General features: G+C 36.7%; 2 protein-coding genes across 2 annotated transcripts in view; one reads left to right on the forward strand and one right to left on the reverse strand.

Moving 5' to 3' along the window:
• The window catches only part of LOC145683916 (synaptotagmin 1-like), a 246,462-nt gene that overhangs the window by 212,131 nt on the left and 18,159 nt on the right, over positions 1–16,172 (reverse strand). The window contains exon 2 of the mRNA XM_081755592.1: positions 13,086–13,204. Coding sequence (XP_081611718.1) covers positions 13,086–13,200 — 115 coding nt within the window. The 5' untranslated portion in view covers positions 13,201–13,204. The remainder of the gene's footprint in view (positions 1–13,085; positions 13,205–16,172) is intronic.
• LOC145683917 (trypsin inhibitor-like) overlaps positions 1–16,172 on the forward strand; it is a 472,745-nt gene that overhangs the window by 182,174 nt on the left and 274,399 nt on the right. The window lies entirely within an intron of this gene.

Consider the following 16,172-nt stretch of genomic DNA (forward strand, 5'->3'; position numbering starts at 1 on the left):
CAAAACTCCAGTCCTCCATCTAGACAGAAATCGGGTTTCTTCACACGGATGGGCACTGGAAGGAGTAAATACGCAACCCTCTCAGTTAACCAAATGCAGAGCAAAAAAGAGAATGACCTTGGGTCACCGAAAAACCATGAACAGTGTGTTTTCTCTTTTAAAAGCTTGAAGCATAAACTAATGTAGATGAGAAAAGTTCCACGCTAGAGAGGAACGACGTATACCGTAGCTTGAAGACCTCTCTCTCAAGCTGAGATCACACCTTATGTATTGATCGAAGGTAGCTAGCCCAATGATAAGGCGGTAGGGCGAGTTTCGGTTAACTAATTAGCAATTAACTTAGTCAGATGGTCAGAGCAATCGAGGATCGTACAAGTGCACATGGAGTTCACACTCATCTCAACATGTCTTAGCTAGGTTTTCAAGTCTGAAAATTGTCACTAATATACATTGGAGATATACTCATATCGGTAGGAAAACTATTAGCCCAGTCAAATTACATCAAAAATAGGCCAAAGCTAGACATTTAGAATAAAAAGATGGAACCTTCTGGAATTCCTTCGTGATCTCTTCCACATTAACCTTCAGAAAATCCCAAAAAATCCAGTTGCGGGTTTTCCGCCATTTTGAATAAATAGTCTGCCATTTTGGATTTCTCACATGCACTTAGTTAATGCCATATAACTTCTAAACTAATTAACATAGAACGATCATTCTTTCTTTATTATAGTTCTAATATTATAAGCAATGTATCAAGTTATTATCACTTTTCTCCGAGTAACCACTTTTGCATAACTTTAGGATAAAGTGAAAAATTGGGATCTGTATTAGGGGACACATTCTTTTCATTGCCTCATACAACTTAACAGAATAGAAATATGGAAACAGTGCTAGAATAAGAGTTGTTGGAAATTTCATAAGCTTTAAAACGATGTATATATTGTCACTATATACAATGTCAGAGATGCGCAATGAAGCTTCAAACGTCATAGAACTGCGCACAATTTCTGTAGAAACATATGAAGGAGTCATTTAACATAAAGGAAAGGATATTTAGTGATTTGTGACGGCTTTTCATTGCAATTTCCGGTAAGTATCAACAGGTTTGGAAGTCCGGCTAGTTTAATAAACGTATCCAGTGGCGTCGGTAGGGAAGCGCAAGAACTCTGAAAGTAGACTTTCGTGATATCTTTCTGTATGTAGACCTATGTGTCCATTGAAATTAGTGTTTGAGATAAACGTTTTAAAAGATGAAATCTATTGAAATATGTTTTACTGATGCTGTTATCTCGCAAAATAATCCAGTTCCGGGTTTTCCGCCTTTTTGAATAATTAGCTCTACTCCAGTGCAATTACGACAAAAATCGATCAAACTTAAAGATTTTTTTCTAAAAAATTAAACCTGTTAGAGTATGTTATATGTATTGATATTATACTAAAACAGTCACAAAACACTAGTTGTTGGATTCCGTAATTCCTGCGGCCAATTATATGAGCAATATGTGATGTTTATCACAAAACACTATGGTAAATAATGTATTGCATTTGATGGTTATGATGGTGGACCTAGCGTAAAAGATATAAAACACTGGACATGAACAAAGAAGCTATGAATACGCGTAATCGTTGAGGATCATGTTGTTCGTTTATCTCAACCGGAATTTCTTTCTAACACAAAGAATAAATCCGAATTGATATCACTTCTAACGAAATATCTCGAAAAATCTGGTTGTACCGTACATCAATCACCTGGAGATGCAAACGCATTAGTTGTGTTAATCGCAACAAATCTTGCAAAAACTGGCTCGTCAGTAATAGTGGGTGAAGATTAAGATATTTTGGTTCTGATGGTAGCACTCGCAACAGCTGAGACTTATACGTTTATTCCTGGCTCGAAGCCACCACATAAGATATGCAGCAGTACCAAACTTCAGAGAGCATTGGGAGATATGTTGAACTGCATTTTATTTCTACAAGCCTTTACTGGTTGTGAAACAACTTCTGCTCCACGCAGTAAAGGGAAGAAAGTTGCGTACAAAATACTGAAAAAAATGAAGAACTGCGTCGAGAAATGGCTGTTTTCAACAACCAACATCATCTGCTGATGATCTGGCAGCTGCTGGAGAAAAAAATGTTCTTAGCGTTGTATACAGGTACAGAGAAAGAAAATCTGGATTGTGCAAGATTCTGCATGTACAAAAAGATTGTATTCAAACAACGCATTAGTGACACTTTCAACTTAGCAGTACTATCTCCAGCAACAGCTGCTGCAAATCAGCATAATCTCCATGTGTCCTATCACGTTCAGCAGTGGAAGAATCACGAGATGACTCTAACTGAATGGGAGTGGAGAATTTGTGGTGGTGGCCTTCTTTCTGTAACAAGATTTGAACAACCTGTTCCAAAAGATACATATGTTAAAGTTCATAACATGCAACTGCCAGTCAATCTGCGGAATCAGTTGTGGGTGCAAAAGAAGAGAGCTAGATTGTACATTTTGTGAGCACAGTAGTGGACGCAGACGTGGCCATAACACTACTTTAATTGAAGATGCAGATGAAGGAAGTGATGATGAGGCTGTCACCAAAACCAACTTCTTTGAGAAGAAAGTTAACGAGAACTGGACATTCGACGTCATCGAGAAAAGTAAGACTCAAAGTGCACTGGTATATTTAGAACTTTAGTTTAAGTTCATTTATCATCTCAAGGCTTTATACGGTGCCATATACACTGATCAGTAGTTGAATTAGAGACAGCAGGACAGTTGTAGAAACCACCTTGCAAAGGTTCCACCAGTGCATGTGAATGAAACGCATCGTGAAGGTACTGCTGTGATGTATTACCTCTCTCGGTATCCGTGTCAGTGCAGTGTGTGATGGGCAAGACGAAAAACCTGAATGCACTTGACCGTGGTCAAATCATAGGGGCCAGATGACTGGGTGACTTGATTTCGGAAGTGGCTGCGGCACTCGGCTATTCAAAGGTAGCTGTGTCGTGAGTACCTGGCTTGCGGTAAAACCGCACCCATACGGGCAAACTGTCGCGGTCAGGAGCGTGTCGACGAAAGGGGTAGACGCCGATTGCAGGCATCATAACAGCCGATAGACGAGCCACAGTGCGTCAAATCGCGGAGACGTTTAATGCAACGTTGCCTGGACAGTTTCACATTGGTACATGAAGATGAACCGGTAAGGGTGCGTCGCCAACTGCAAGACGAAGTGGATCCATCGTGACAGCAGGGAACTGTGCAGACCGGTGGTGGTGGTATATTCATCTGGGACATGTAACGTGGACTGAAATGGGTACCCTAACACGTGTAACACAGTACCTCACAGGTAAACATTACCGCGATATTCTGGACGACCATGTCGTGTCATTTGCTCGGCTGCAACATCCAGGTGGTGACCTCATTTTGCAACAGGACAATGTGCTTATCCACCGCTCTAGGATGGCAGCAAACTGGTTTGATGAGCACTCCTCTGATCTGGCAACACGGTCATCGGACCTCAATCTCATCTAACACATCTGGGACAAAGGATATATCATTTGTCTATGTGTGGGACGCCATGGAACGACGCCCTCGGCTGTGGACCCTTTTCTAAGTAACCTGCAAGCTCTGTGGGAGACTTTGCAGCATATATGGATTGAGATTCCACAACAACACTTCAGGCACCTCGTGCAATTCATGCTGCGTAGGGTAGCCACCGTTATCAAAGCGAAAAGTGGTGTTTCTCCCTATTAGGTAGGTGTCTATAATTCAACTGGTGATCAGTGTATATTGTCATCTTTTTATAACTACAATACTTTTAACTTTGGCAGTTTAATAGATGCGCAGAAGAATCTAAGCACAATTATAAAAACTAGTACGAATAGTGAATCATGAAACAGGATATGATGGTATTTGCTGTAAATCGGATACAAAATGCATTCAAATAATTCCGGTAAGTATATTTTTTATAATTAATCCCTTGTTTAAATCATCATTTTCATTTTTTCCTAAATTTATATTTTCAAGCGGTAATAGATAGAACTTTAAGGCGTACTGTACTTTTGGTAACGCCAACGCGGAGAAGTGATCACTTATTATATAACCTATAATATTAGAAGTATAATAAAAGAATAATACTTTTACGTTTATTGGCTTAGGAGCCATAAGGCAAAAAATACGTTCTGGGAAAAATTTCAAGATGGCGTATTGCTTATTTAAAATGGCGGGAAACCAGCAACTAAAGTTTTGAAACTGATACTCTTAATCTTTTAGAACAAAATCTTTGTTTGATCAATTTTTGTCGTAATTGCATTGGAGTAGGGCTAATTATTCAAAAAGGCGGAAAACCCTCAACTGGATTTTTTTGCAAGATAACATCATTAAAAGATATTTCAATAGATTTCATCTTTTTAAAACGTTTATCTCAAACTCTAATTTCAATGGACACATAGGTCTACATACAGAAAGATAGCGCGAAAGTCGACTTTCAGAATTCTTGTATATCCCCTGCCGACACCACTGTTTTACGAACTATTTATTAAACTAGCCGGGCTTCCAAACCTGTTGATACTTACCGGAAATTCCAATGAAAAGCCGTCACAAATCACTAAATATCTTTTCCTTCATGTTAAATGATTCCTTCATATTTTTCTTCAGAAATTGTGCGCAGTCTCATGACGTTTGAAGCTTCATTGCGCATCTCTGACATTGTATATAGTGACACTATATACATCGCTTTGAAGCTTATGAAGTTTCCAAGAACACTTATTCGAGCACTGTTTCCATATTTCTATTCTGTTAAGTTGTATGAGGAAATAAAAAGAATATGTCCCATAATACAGATCCCAATTTTTCACTTTATCCTAAAGTTATGCAAAAGTGGTTACTCGGAGAAAAGTGATAATAACTTGTTAAATTGCTTATAATATTAGAAGTTTAATAAATAAAGAATGATCCTTCTACGTTAATTAGTTTAGAAGTTATGTAGCATAAACTAAGTGCATGTGATAAATCCAAGATAGCAGACTATTTATTCAAAATGGCGGAAAACTCGCAACTGGATTTTTTGGGATTTTCTGGAGGTTAATGAGGAAGAGATCATGAACAAATTCCAGAAAGTCCCATCTTTTTATTCTAAATGTCTACCTCAAACCTTATTTTGACTGCTCTATATTTTATATGAACAATTCATTGTAGCATAAATTGGCATAGAATGCTCTCATTATACACGATTCCATTTCCAACATCTCGATTTATGTTGTTCGGTTAATCACTAAAATGCATGAACTCGAGTTATTATGTTATTACACAGTGCTATTAATTTGGAGCAGTATCACATAGAGTTTCAAGAAGTGTTTCGATTTGTTTAAGTTATTAAGTGATCGAGAAATGATGTAAAGTCCAACTTCTACAATATGTTGCGTTTTGGAGATGTGGAAATCGGTAAGAAAATGAAAAAATAAAAAGGAAATAAACTGATGGAAATGATAATGAGAAATAAATATTTTTTTTTTCAATATGTGATATCACTATCCATCCAACAAATAGTGATATCTTTCCATTACATTGAGTTTCAAGCAGTATTATCGAACAATAATCCCTGTATACAATAAGCGGAGGATCCTTGTAAACGTTAAAGTTAACTAATATTCATTAAAATAGTCGAAAATGGCAAAAGGGAATAAACTATGTATATGTCTTCACTGCATTCTAACTTTGCTTAAAATTTCATAAAAAGAGGACAAATACGTGAATGCGACTTCGCAAATAGTAAGTCCTGGTTGTACTCAAACTGTGTCCAAGCCCAACAGATCTTGCATAAAACGAGAAAAATTATAAACACAATAATACATTGAGCAAGGTTATGAGATAATATGTAAAAAAAAAACACAATCACGTAACAGTTTCGACTCAATAACTGTGTCTTCATCAGACTTCAACTCCTTCTGGCTTTTTGGGAGCTGGTCACCTCTTGTATACTCTTCGGAGATCAACTTTTAATTAGGCTTCACCCCTTCATTAAATGTAACACGTGTGTGGTTTTTACTTTCACTTTTTAGCTGCACACATATCCAATTAAAAGTTTACTTTTTTCGCTGGATACATTCTGCCTTTAATTATCATTTGTGGGAGGAAAAGTTCAAAAGAAAAGAAGAAGAGAGATTAAGAGAGAAATGTAAAAGAATAGACTGGAAACAAGAAGAGACAATAGACGAGAAAAGAGTGACAACCATAGGAGATATTGAGATTACTGAAGAAGAGAAGCAGTTTTTAAGTCTAGGATATAAATTCAGAGTTTCCAAAGAAGAGGTGGATAAGAAGAAGCAGTTTGTGGGATAGAAGAACTTAAGGAAATAAAAGAACGAAGAAGATAGGAACAGAATTCAGAGAAAACTAGTAAATATAGTAAATAACAACTCAAGAAGACAAAGAGGCAATCTGAATGACAAAGAGAAAATAGGAATGAAAAGGATAAAAACAAGAAAGGACATAGTACTGGGAGAGGCAGGCAAAGGGAGTGCTATAGTTGTGATGAATAAAGTCTGGTATGAATAAAAACTTCGAGATCTGAAAGATGAAACATATGAAGATGTGAAGGATAGAGGACAAGTAGAAAAGATAAAGAAAAAGACTATAGAGAACTGTAAAAAATAGGGTCCAATAAGTTAGTAAGAGAAGAAGGAAAGTTGCCTAGGATGAAAGGATTTCCAGAAATCCACAAAGAAGTAGTGAAGTTGAGGCCAGGCCCGTATCCACGGGGGGGCTAGGGGGGCCGGGCCCCCCCAAACTTTGGCTGGCCCCAGTAAAAGTTTCACGGTAGGCCTGCAAATGAACTATAATATAGTGATGAAGTATAATATGATTGGGTCGGGCCCCCCCTAACTTCGACCGGGCCCCCCCTAAATTTTTGGACTGGCTACGGGCTTGGTTGAGGCCAGTGCTTAACTGCAGAAATAATATGTTAGAACTGTTGGAGAAAAAGCTTAAGAGGATAGCCAAGGCAGTGAGAGGACAGGAAAGTAGGAGAGTAGAGAATGCGCAAGAGGTTAAGAAGATGATACATAGATTAGGAAGAAGAAAGGAGAGCACAGTGTTATTTAGCTTTGATGTTAAGAGTATGTTCCCGAGCCTTAGGAGAAAAGAAATATTGAGAATAATAGAAGAGGAAATGGGTGGAAAGAGAATAGAAAACTGGGACAGTAACAAGGTAAGAAAAGGATTAGAGGCATTGTAGGAGAATGAATACTATATAATCGGAGACAGGATTGTTAAAATGAAGGAAGGACTTAACATAGGATCTTATATGAGTCCAGTACTATAAGATATAATAATGAATCGATGGGAGAAGGAGACGATAGAAAGAGGAGGAGAAAGGCTGCTTCGTTTTTGGCGTTATGTAGATGACTGTTTAGGAGTATGGAAGGGAACGAAAAGGCAGCTGGAGAAATTCATAAAAGACGTGGAAGATGAAAAGAAAGGAATTAGACTAGATAATGAAATAGAAGTAGATAAGGAGATAAACTATTTAGATGTAAAAATAAAGAAGTCAGAAGGAGGAGAGTTTATTACATCCTGGTACCAAAAAGAGTGTGCAGCAGGAGTGTATTGCTACAACGAAGTTATGCGGATGAGGGTACAAAGAAGAATTTCATAAAAAGCATAGAGGAAAGAATAGGAGACCTAAACAAGTGAAACAGACGAAAACAGACGAAAAGGGATTTAAAGAAATTCTGGATACAACTAAGGAGAAATTGATACAACGAAGATGATAGGATGACAAGAAACATAGCAACAAAGAGGAAGAAGACAAGAACAAAAATGGTTTGGAATAGAAAGCCTAGGCAAAGAAACAGAGAAGATAAAGAGAATGCTTCGGAAAGCAGGAATAGGGACGTAAGGAAAGGAGGAAGCAGAATAATTGAACTGGTCAGGAAAACCAAGAGAAAAGCAATAGCAAACAAAGACGAAAAGGGGTAATACATAGAGTAGGATGCGCGGAAATTAACAAAATGTACATAGGAGAAACAAAGAAGAAGATGGAAGAAAGGATAAAGCAGCACAAGATGATGTAAGATTGAAAAGGGATAACAATGCGATATATAAACATCAGAAAGAGACAAACCACAGAATAGAGTGGGAAGGAGCAGAGGTCATAGAGGTAGAGAAGAGAACCTTGGTGATAAAATGGAAAGAAGCCAAGGAGATTATGAAGGCAGGAGACGGTGATGAATTGGAATGCAGGATTCTCGATAAATAAAGAGTGGGAGAAGATTCTGCTTAAAGAAGAAAAATGAAAAGGAAAAATAAAGAAAGAGAACAAACTAATAAGAAAAACAAGGATAATTAAAGGCAGAATGTATCCAGCGAAAAAAGTAAACTTTTAATTGGACACGTGTGCAGCTAAAAAGTGAAAGTGAAAACAACACAAGTGTTACTTTTTAGTGAACTGGCGAAGCCTAATTAAAAGTTGATCTTCGGAGAGTATATAAGAGGCGACCAACTCCCAAACAGCCAGAAGGAGGAGAGTCTGATGAAGACACAGTTATTGTGTCGAAACTGTTATGTGATTGTGTGTTTTGTTACATATTATTACATAGCCTTGCTCAGTGTATTACTGTGTTTTAGTAAAAAATGGAAACAAGTCCTGATAGAATAAAAATTATGAGTCGCATTAAAGAATGAAAAAAGCTGAATAAATTTAGGGGGGGCTTCAGGGCTTAAGCCCCTTCCCCCCGAAATCTTACTTACTATAGTAAAGTATATGAAATATCTTGCAGAATTTTCACAATTTCAGGCAAAACTTCCCCGAAAGTTAGCAAAGCCCCTCCCGAAACAAAATCGTAAATACGCCACTGAGTTCAACTAATCTTTAGTAAAACGAGAGAAATTCTTAACGCCGAGGGTGGTCTATGCTTCTGAGGGATCAATGCTTACAATGTCAGCTTGAGGTCAGAAGCAATCTTTGGTAATAATTTATCATGTATTGCCCAGAAATTAAGTTTTTACTTTATCTTGCTATAATTGCTGCTCGGTTGTTTCTTTTAGTATATGGAGGAGAGACAGTTTTGGCCGAGAAGGGTGCTTAACTGACTCAGGTAAATGTCGAACTATTACTCGCCAGAATCTATCATTTGAGGAAAAAAGGGTAGAGATTTTTAAAAAATCCATCAAAACTGGTCGTCCAGAGAGTACATTGGAGGCTTTTGTGCATATCAGCTGTTTAAACCGTTTACCTTCCAATGTTCTCAATTGGGGACATGCTTTTAGAAATCCTGTTGAGAGGTTGTGAACTAACGATATGGATGAGAGTTGGCTTTTATACAGCAGGAAGGTTGAATCATTTAATTTAGCTGAAATACTGTGTTGTTGAAACATTTTAAAGACTTAAAAAAAAATAAACTTTACTATTTTGGCACTCTTCGCCATTCTCTAGTAAAGGATTTCTAATTACGAATCCTTATTATGAAATATTATGAAAATTTATGAAATATCAACTGAAAAACATCAATCTGCATAGTAAATGCCATTGTATTTGTATAAATTAAGAAGAAACGGAGTAACATATATTTATTTTTCCATATTCCCAAATGAAAACATTGGCAGTTGCCATTTACATTACGGAGCTAGAAATGACGAAGAAGCTTTGAATTTTCACATCAAAAAGGTGACATTACTACTTTGATGTTCAACAATGCTGCCTTCATTACTAAATGTAGTAGTGTTTGCTATTCCTGTCGATGTTATATATTGCTTTCAGTACTAACAAAAGTAAGAATAGAGACTTTTTTTTAGAAAAGCAATTTTTTTTATTTACTATATACTTTTTGAAAAATAGAATCATTTTGTTAGTTACTCGTGTAAGCGCTAGTGTATTTACCAAATTTGCTCTTTTCTTCAGCCGGAATTCGTGATAATGAATGAGTGCAGTATACAATTATGTCTAACAAAGCTTTCCGCAACCTACAAGATGCCGTAAAAAGTTTTATGATTCTTAGTAAGTCTGAAGCACAGGATGTCTTCGAAGATGATGTAGATTTATATCAAATTTCTTCAGATGAAGATGGTCGCCCCACAGAAGAGGACATACATGATATCATATTGGAGGAAGTAACCCCTATAGAAATCTGTGGACAAATTGAATTGCACTTTGGTTATATATAATGCAGATAAGGGGCGCTTTGATGTATTTGACAAATTATTGTCAAATTACCGCCCTAAACTTCGCTACAAAAAGTGGTGGTGCAAGCTATTTTCTAATAACTTGAATATTGTTGCGACAGTTAGCTGGTTTGTGCATCGGGAACTTCATGACAGTGGTGAAAGTGAGCACCTTGAGTTCAGAAGAAAATTACCGATGACTCTTATGGGCCAGAAGATGAGAACCACAACAAGACCAGAACCAAGAACACCAATCTCTGCATCACGGAGGAAAACTGATGGACATTTCATAATGCAATGTGATCGAAGATGTGTCCTATGTGGAGAAAATGCTCGTTTACAGTGTTTCGAATGCAAGAAAAGAATTCATATCAATTGCTTACCTAAATATCGTGGCATTGATTCAATATTCACTGTATTTCTGTAGATAGTATATTAATAAAATTGTATTGAATTTCCAGTTCCACACTATATATTGTGTGCTGTTGTATTGCACTGCATTCAGAACTGTATTGCAATCTTCTTCACAATAAATGAGTATATATAGATTCAAAATTCATTATCATTTTAGACTCAAATAATAAAAGACTAAACTCATGTAATTATGCGTTTTACAACATTTTAAAAGCACAAAGCGCCAATGTTCCCAAATGGGAACACGACATATTTCACACATGCAAAACGATTTTTGTAAATAAAAGCACATAAAAGTAAATTAACTTCAATTTAAAGGAAAACAAAAAAAACTGGCAGGTAAATGGTTAAGTCTGAAATCGAGCTGTCCATATATATTTTTTTTCAATCGTCGAAATTGAGCGACACACTCACAGCACCGACTTCTGTTCTTTAGGTGAGGGGTCCTGAGATGATTATATGCATAGTTTAATTCCTGAAGGTTAAACTCCCTGCAGGGGTGAGAATATCTGCTTTCTATGACTTCTTAGTTCCAGCTTACCAAAGGGAAGGGATTACTACAGAGCGGCGTGATCACTTAGAGTCGTGAACACCTTTAGAAGGATGGGTAAAACATCAATGAGAGAAACTGTCTTCGATTGATACTATATTGCATAGTAGCACTGACAGATTTCCTCACGCAACAGACGGGAAAACATCAAAAACAGATCAATTTTTATCTCTCTGCACAGAATGTAGTGAAAATCTGGTCTCAATTAGTCATAATTAATCCTTAAATTAAGAATTACCATGTTCTTACTACAAGGTTATTTTCTTAGCTTAACAGTGCACACTGTTCATTCACTGTATTAGTCTCAAATTAAGGTGGATCACTAGGTTCCCAGTGCTATGCTAAACGCTGCTTAAATAGTGTGGCGTTGCCAGATTGAGTCGAGTGTTTACTGATGCCAGATAATAAAGCAAATAATAATGGAATTCTGCTTCGATACTTACTAGAGAAATTAGTTTTCAACTCTTACCGCAATTCCGCTTCTCAAACTGCAACGCTAGAATCCAGGAATTTTCTTATTGTGACTACTACAGTAAACGTACGAATTTGGCAACAACGCATTATGGAGTACTGCGCAAGTTTCGTCTCAGAATCTATTTCCTTAAATGTAAATTAATATTTAAGTAAAATATGAAATACAACACGAAAAACAGTCAAAGAGTATATCTATTTCTTAATAAGATCATTACTTTAAAATACTTTACACATACAAATAAACATTTCGTAAAACTGAGCACTTCTTGTAAGATCTTAATGCAAGTGCCATCTTGTGTGGTCATTGTAAAACGAATCAAATATTTTCTTTTATTTGTTATATTTTCCGATATCAGGAGTCAACAAAATGAAGCAGTGTCTTGTGCTGTAGCTGAAACATTACTCTATCTTATAGTACAATATTTATACTATGTAATGTTTCATTGCGCAGTAGTTAAGGCATTGAGCTAAAATATGTACTGCCTTCCGGGTGGTGATCCACCTTAAGACCTAGAACCCCGTTCAGTCGCCTTACAGGTGTTTCCACAGGTTAAGAAACTGACAGGTTAACTTGGAAAGTATACAACTGTATAAACTCTTCTAGAGGTTTCCCATCGATTTTATATAATTCTCTTATCAGATTTGATACGGTATTATCCGGTAGTCAGTGATCTGGTACGGGCACATTCACACAAAGCTTGCGAGAAAATTAATTGTGCCTCAGTGGTTCAACACTCATTCCACCTTGACCGAAAAGTTCTATTATCAGAAGACTGGTTTGTTTGACATGAAGAAATAAAAAAATAATCGTTTTCTTTTCTTTTCTTGTAGCTTTTGTTCCTCATGACAAAAATTAAGAAAAGGAAATATATGCGTGGCCGTAAGTACAGAATGTTTTCTGCTTGCTTGCTCTACTTATCTGTAAATAGGATTCACTTCCGGGAACTCCCAATATTGCTATTCTTTTATGTTCCACTTTCTGAGGGACATGACAACGAACGTGCAAATCTGTCAGGTAATTAATCCTTTTGATTTCTTCTATAATCGTTAATGAATCGGTCTATAGTTATGAACATAAACGTCCTTCAGAAGTACAAGAGAGGCATTCGCCCTTCCTTAACAACTTAAAACTTTTAAGTACATACACAGAACAAATTTAAAACTTTCTCGGAAACACATAAGAAAATCAATAATTTTTATTATATTAGTTAGAGTAGAAAACTAAAATAACAACTTCTATGATGAAATGGATCATAGCCTTCAAAGGGTGCTGTGAATTTGGTAGATACCCTAACTTAAACATTTTGATTGTAGTATTATACTCGTGGATGGAGAAAAATTCGTCATTCTCACTCTATTGGCATTACACATGTCAACTCTCCTTACCGATTAAATAAAATGTGTTCCAAAATTTTTAAATTCCTACACTCAGAATAAGCAATAACAAGCATAACAGATACTTTTATAACAATTCGGAAATAAAAGGTTAATGTGACTTGCCTGTGTTGGGTGCCTCCACATTTTCTTCTTGTACAACTTCCCGTTTGGATAACCTGAAGTTGTACCATAACTCGCTATCTCCATATGAGTTCGCATTGATACTAGGTGGTGCCATGGCTCTGTAAAATAACACAGGAAATTGTTATTATTATTTTCAAGCCAAAAATTGCGACAAACTTTCAACATCTATTAAGCAGACGTTATTAGCTTATTAACATGATTATTTATAAGGAATATTCCCTTTAGCACTTTGTAGCTTTTAGAAGATAAATAATACGTTGTGGTAAGAAGTTCATTTTATTCGAATTTCCACTACAATTTTCATTATATACAACCTCCTGTTCACACTTTAAGATCCACATTGAGACAATAGAAGATACAGTCCCGGGAGAATTTCTCCTTCTTCCGGGACCATCCCTTGAAATCATAACTACCCATGAGTGTTCCTCGATTTAAATGTATTCTACATGATTTGACAATTGACTTAAATTTACGATAAATGTGATCTTCAAACTAGTAATTTCCTTGTAATTTCTTTTTTCGACATTTTGGTATTCTCTACTTATTGGTATCTTGTAGTTATTTATTGGAATTAAGACCGTAATGTTTAAATGCATGAGTTGAGTTGATTTTGAGTTTAACGTTCCTTTCAGCAGCAAGGCTATATGAGACGGGACCTACTGATTAACGTGGACTCCGAATCACATGAGTTTCCGCCGGGTCTCCCATGCCAAAGTTGCGTACGCCAACAACTTAGCCACGAAGGAGCTCCATTTACATACATGTCTGTAGGTGAGCATATAAGCTTTCACGGTAACATTTCAAAGGTAAATCAATTTAAAATGTAGCTCAAGAATGTTCATTCATTTTTAAGAAAAAAAAAAAAGTTGCAAAAAAAAAAGTTACGTGCACATATATCAGCTGTTACTACACTGAGAAAAAAATTGTAGATGGCATACTTAAAAAGGTAGGTTACATGCGTAATTCCTGTAATTTTTGGACTTAACGTACAGCAGATGTATAACTGAAAACGCATGTTTTATAATACTTTCCGTATAAGTGTTCCATCTATACGTACTTTCCGTATGAAACAATGTAGGTGGTCAGCATCTTACACACAAAGGGACGTATAGAACATATAGCTGAGGAATGTAACATAAGTACATGCATGTGATATACGGAAAACTGTTAGATGTCAGATATCCTGCAAGGGCATGATGTAACATCTAAGAACAGTTCGTATGTAGCATATGAATAATGTATGCTTCATATTGATCTCTGTACTAAGCAAGAGGATTCCGTATATTTGTACAATATACCGCTGTCCGGAGAACGGATTTTTCTCAGTGTAGGTAAATTACGGAATGGTAAACAGGTTAAAGCCAGCGATGAGCGTCGCACAGCAAAGCAATCCTTCGAAAACTTCTCGCGCCCTTGAAACAATATGAGTCAGCCTTTTTCTCGAGAGTACCAGAAATACTTTCCTTTCGAGTCCCTACTTCCCTTTCACTCAGCTCTCGATTAGCACAGAACTCGCACACTTTTCTCTTCTCCCGTCTGCTGCAAGGAGGTAGGAGTTTTCCAGTGATCTGTCTGACGCATCTCAGTGTTTGTTTTGTGGAGTAACTGTTGTAGTGTTATTATGTTGTTATTGGTAGAAGGAGTTATCGGGTGGGGGGAGGTATGAGTCGTTTTCTGTATTACTTTCGAGCGTGGCCAGAGCATTAAAAGTAAATACACACTCCATTTATTGGTTTCTTATGTTATAATATTACTAGCAGCGTTCACCCCGCTTCGCTGCGGTCACCCCGGAACGCAATAAACTTTGTTACTTAGATAATTTTTACTTTTTCGCTTTCAAGTGATATGATAAAAACCATAGAAGATTGCACTAAATGTTAACATTATATCGCCTGTCATTTATGTTAACCCGCCCCGCTTCGCTGCGGTCACCCCCGAACGCAATAAACTTTGTTACTTAGATAATTTTTACTTTTTCGCTTTCAAGTGATATGATAAAAACCATTATAACGCCTGTCATTTATGTTAACCCGCCGAGTGACACGGTCATGCGGGTTGCATATAAATACGTTTATTTTTATACCTATGATGAACTAACAAAGGATTTGTACGTAATGGACACCTGAATGGTCAATTATCTCAAGACACTGGTAATTGAAAATTAAAGTGATATGATAAAAACCATCTAGGGTCCAAATCCTAATAACCCCCCAAAAATAAAAGAAATTGGTTCAGCCGTATTAGCGTGATGAGCGGACAAAGGATTTGTACGTTCTCTTTTATATATATAGATTGCAGTCAATGTTGTGCTTTGAAGTGGAAAATATAATCATCACACAAAGTAATGCATTCCGATATTAGAAGCACTACATATAAAATGTTAAAACTTTGCAGAAAAGTAAGAAAAATAGTGTACTCATATTGCATTTAATAAAAACCAGAGAAAAGATCTGCTTGTACAGTAGACAGAAGTGTGAGAACTGCTATTAAAATTGGAATAATTTGTTCAACCATACTATCCAAAGTATACTATGCATAAAGCCAAACAATGGACCGGTGACTTAAGCAAAGGTCTAACGCTCTCAAGCCTACTCCCTCTTAGCATAGTGATACCAAAAATTAATTCTGCTAACATGCACTATATTTCATTTCAAACCAATAATAATTAGTGATGAACGCAAGAGTCTTGGTCTTGCATGCAAGACCAAAACCAAGACCAAGAATACCGATGCAAGACCAAGACCAAGACCAAGACCATACCTACAAGACCAAGACCAAGACCCTTGCGCAAGAGTCTTGCACAAGTACCGGCACTACTTGATTGTTTTTAAATGTAAAAAGGAAGGGGAGAAATCATTACATCTTTAACTTGAATTTCTTGGCTTCTGTAAAAATGCCACTGGAGTGAATGTTTTCCCAGTACTTTATGCAATCCGTGAGAGCTGATCTTCCCCTGTAGAATATAGCTACAGTATGTCATTTTCTGAATCGGTTGTTCGTGTTTTCTGAAGTTATTACCCGTTTTCAAGCCCCACAGGTGTCACCTTGTGCCATGTGAGCTGTTTT

The sequence above is a fragment of the Thermobia domestica genome, chromosome 4 (genome assembly GCF_964235325.1).
Source record: "Thermobia domestica chromosome 4, izTheDome1.hap1.1, whole genome shotgun sequence".
Taxonomy (NCBI): Eukaryota; Metazoa; Arthropoda; class Insecta; order Zygentoma; family Lepismatidae; genus Thermobia; species Thermobia domestica.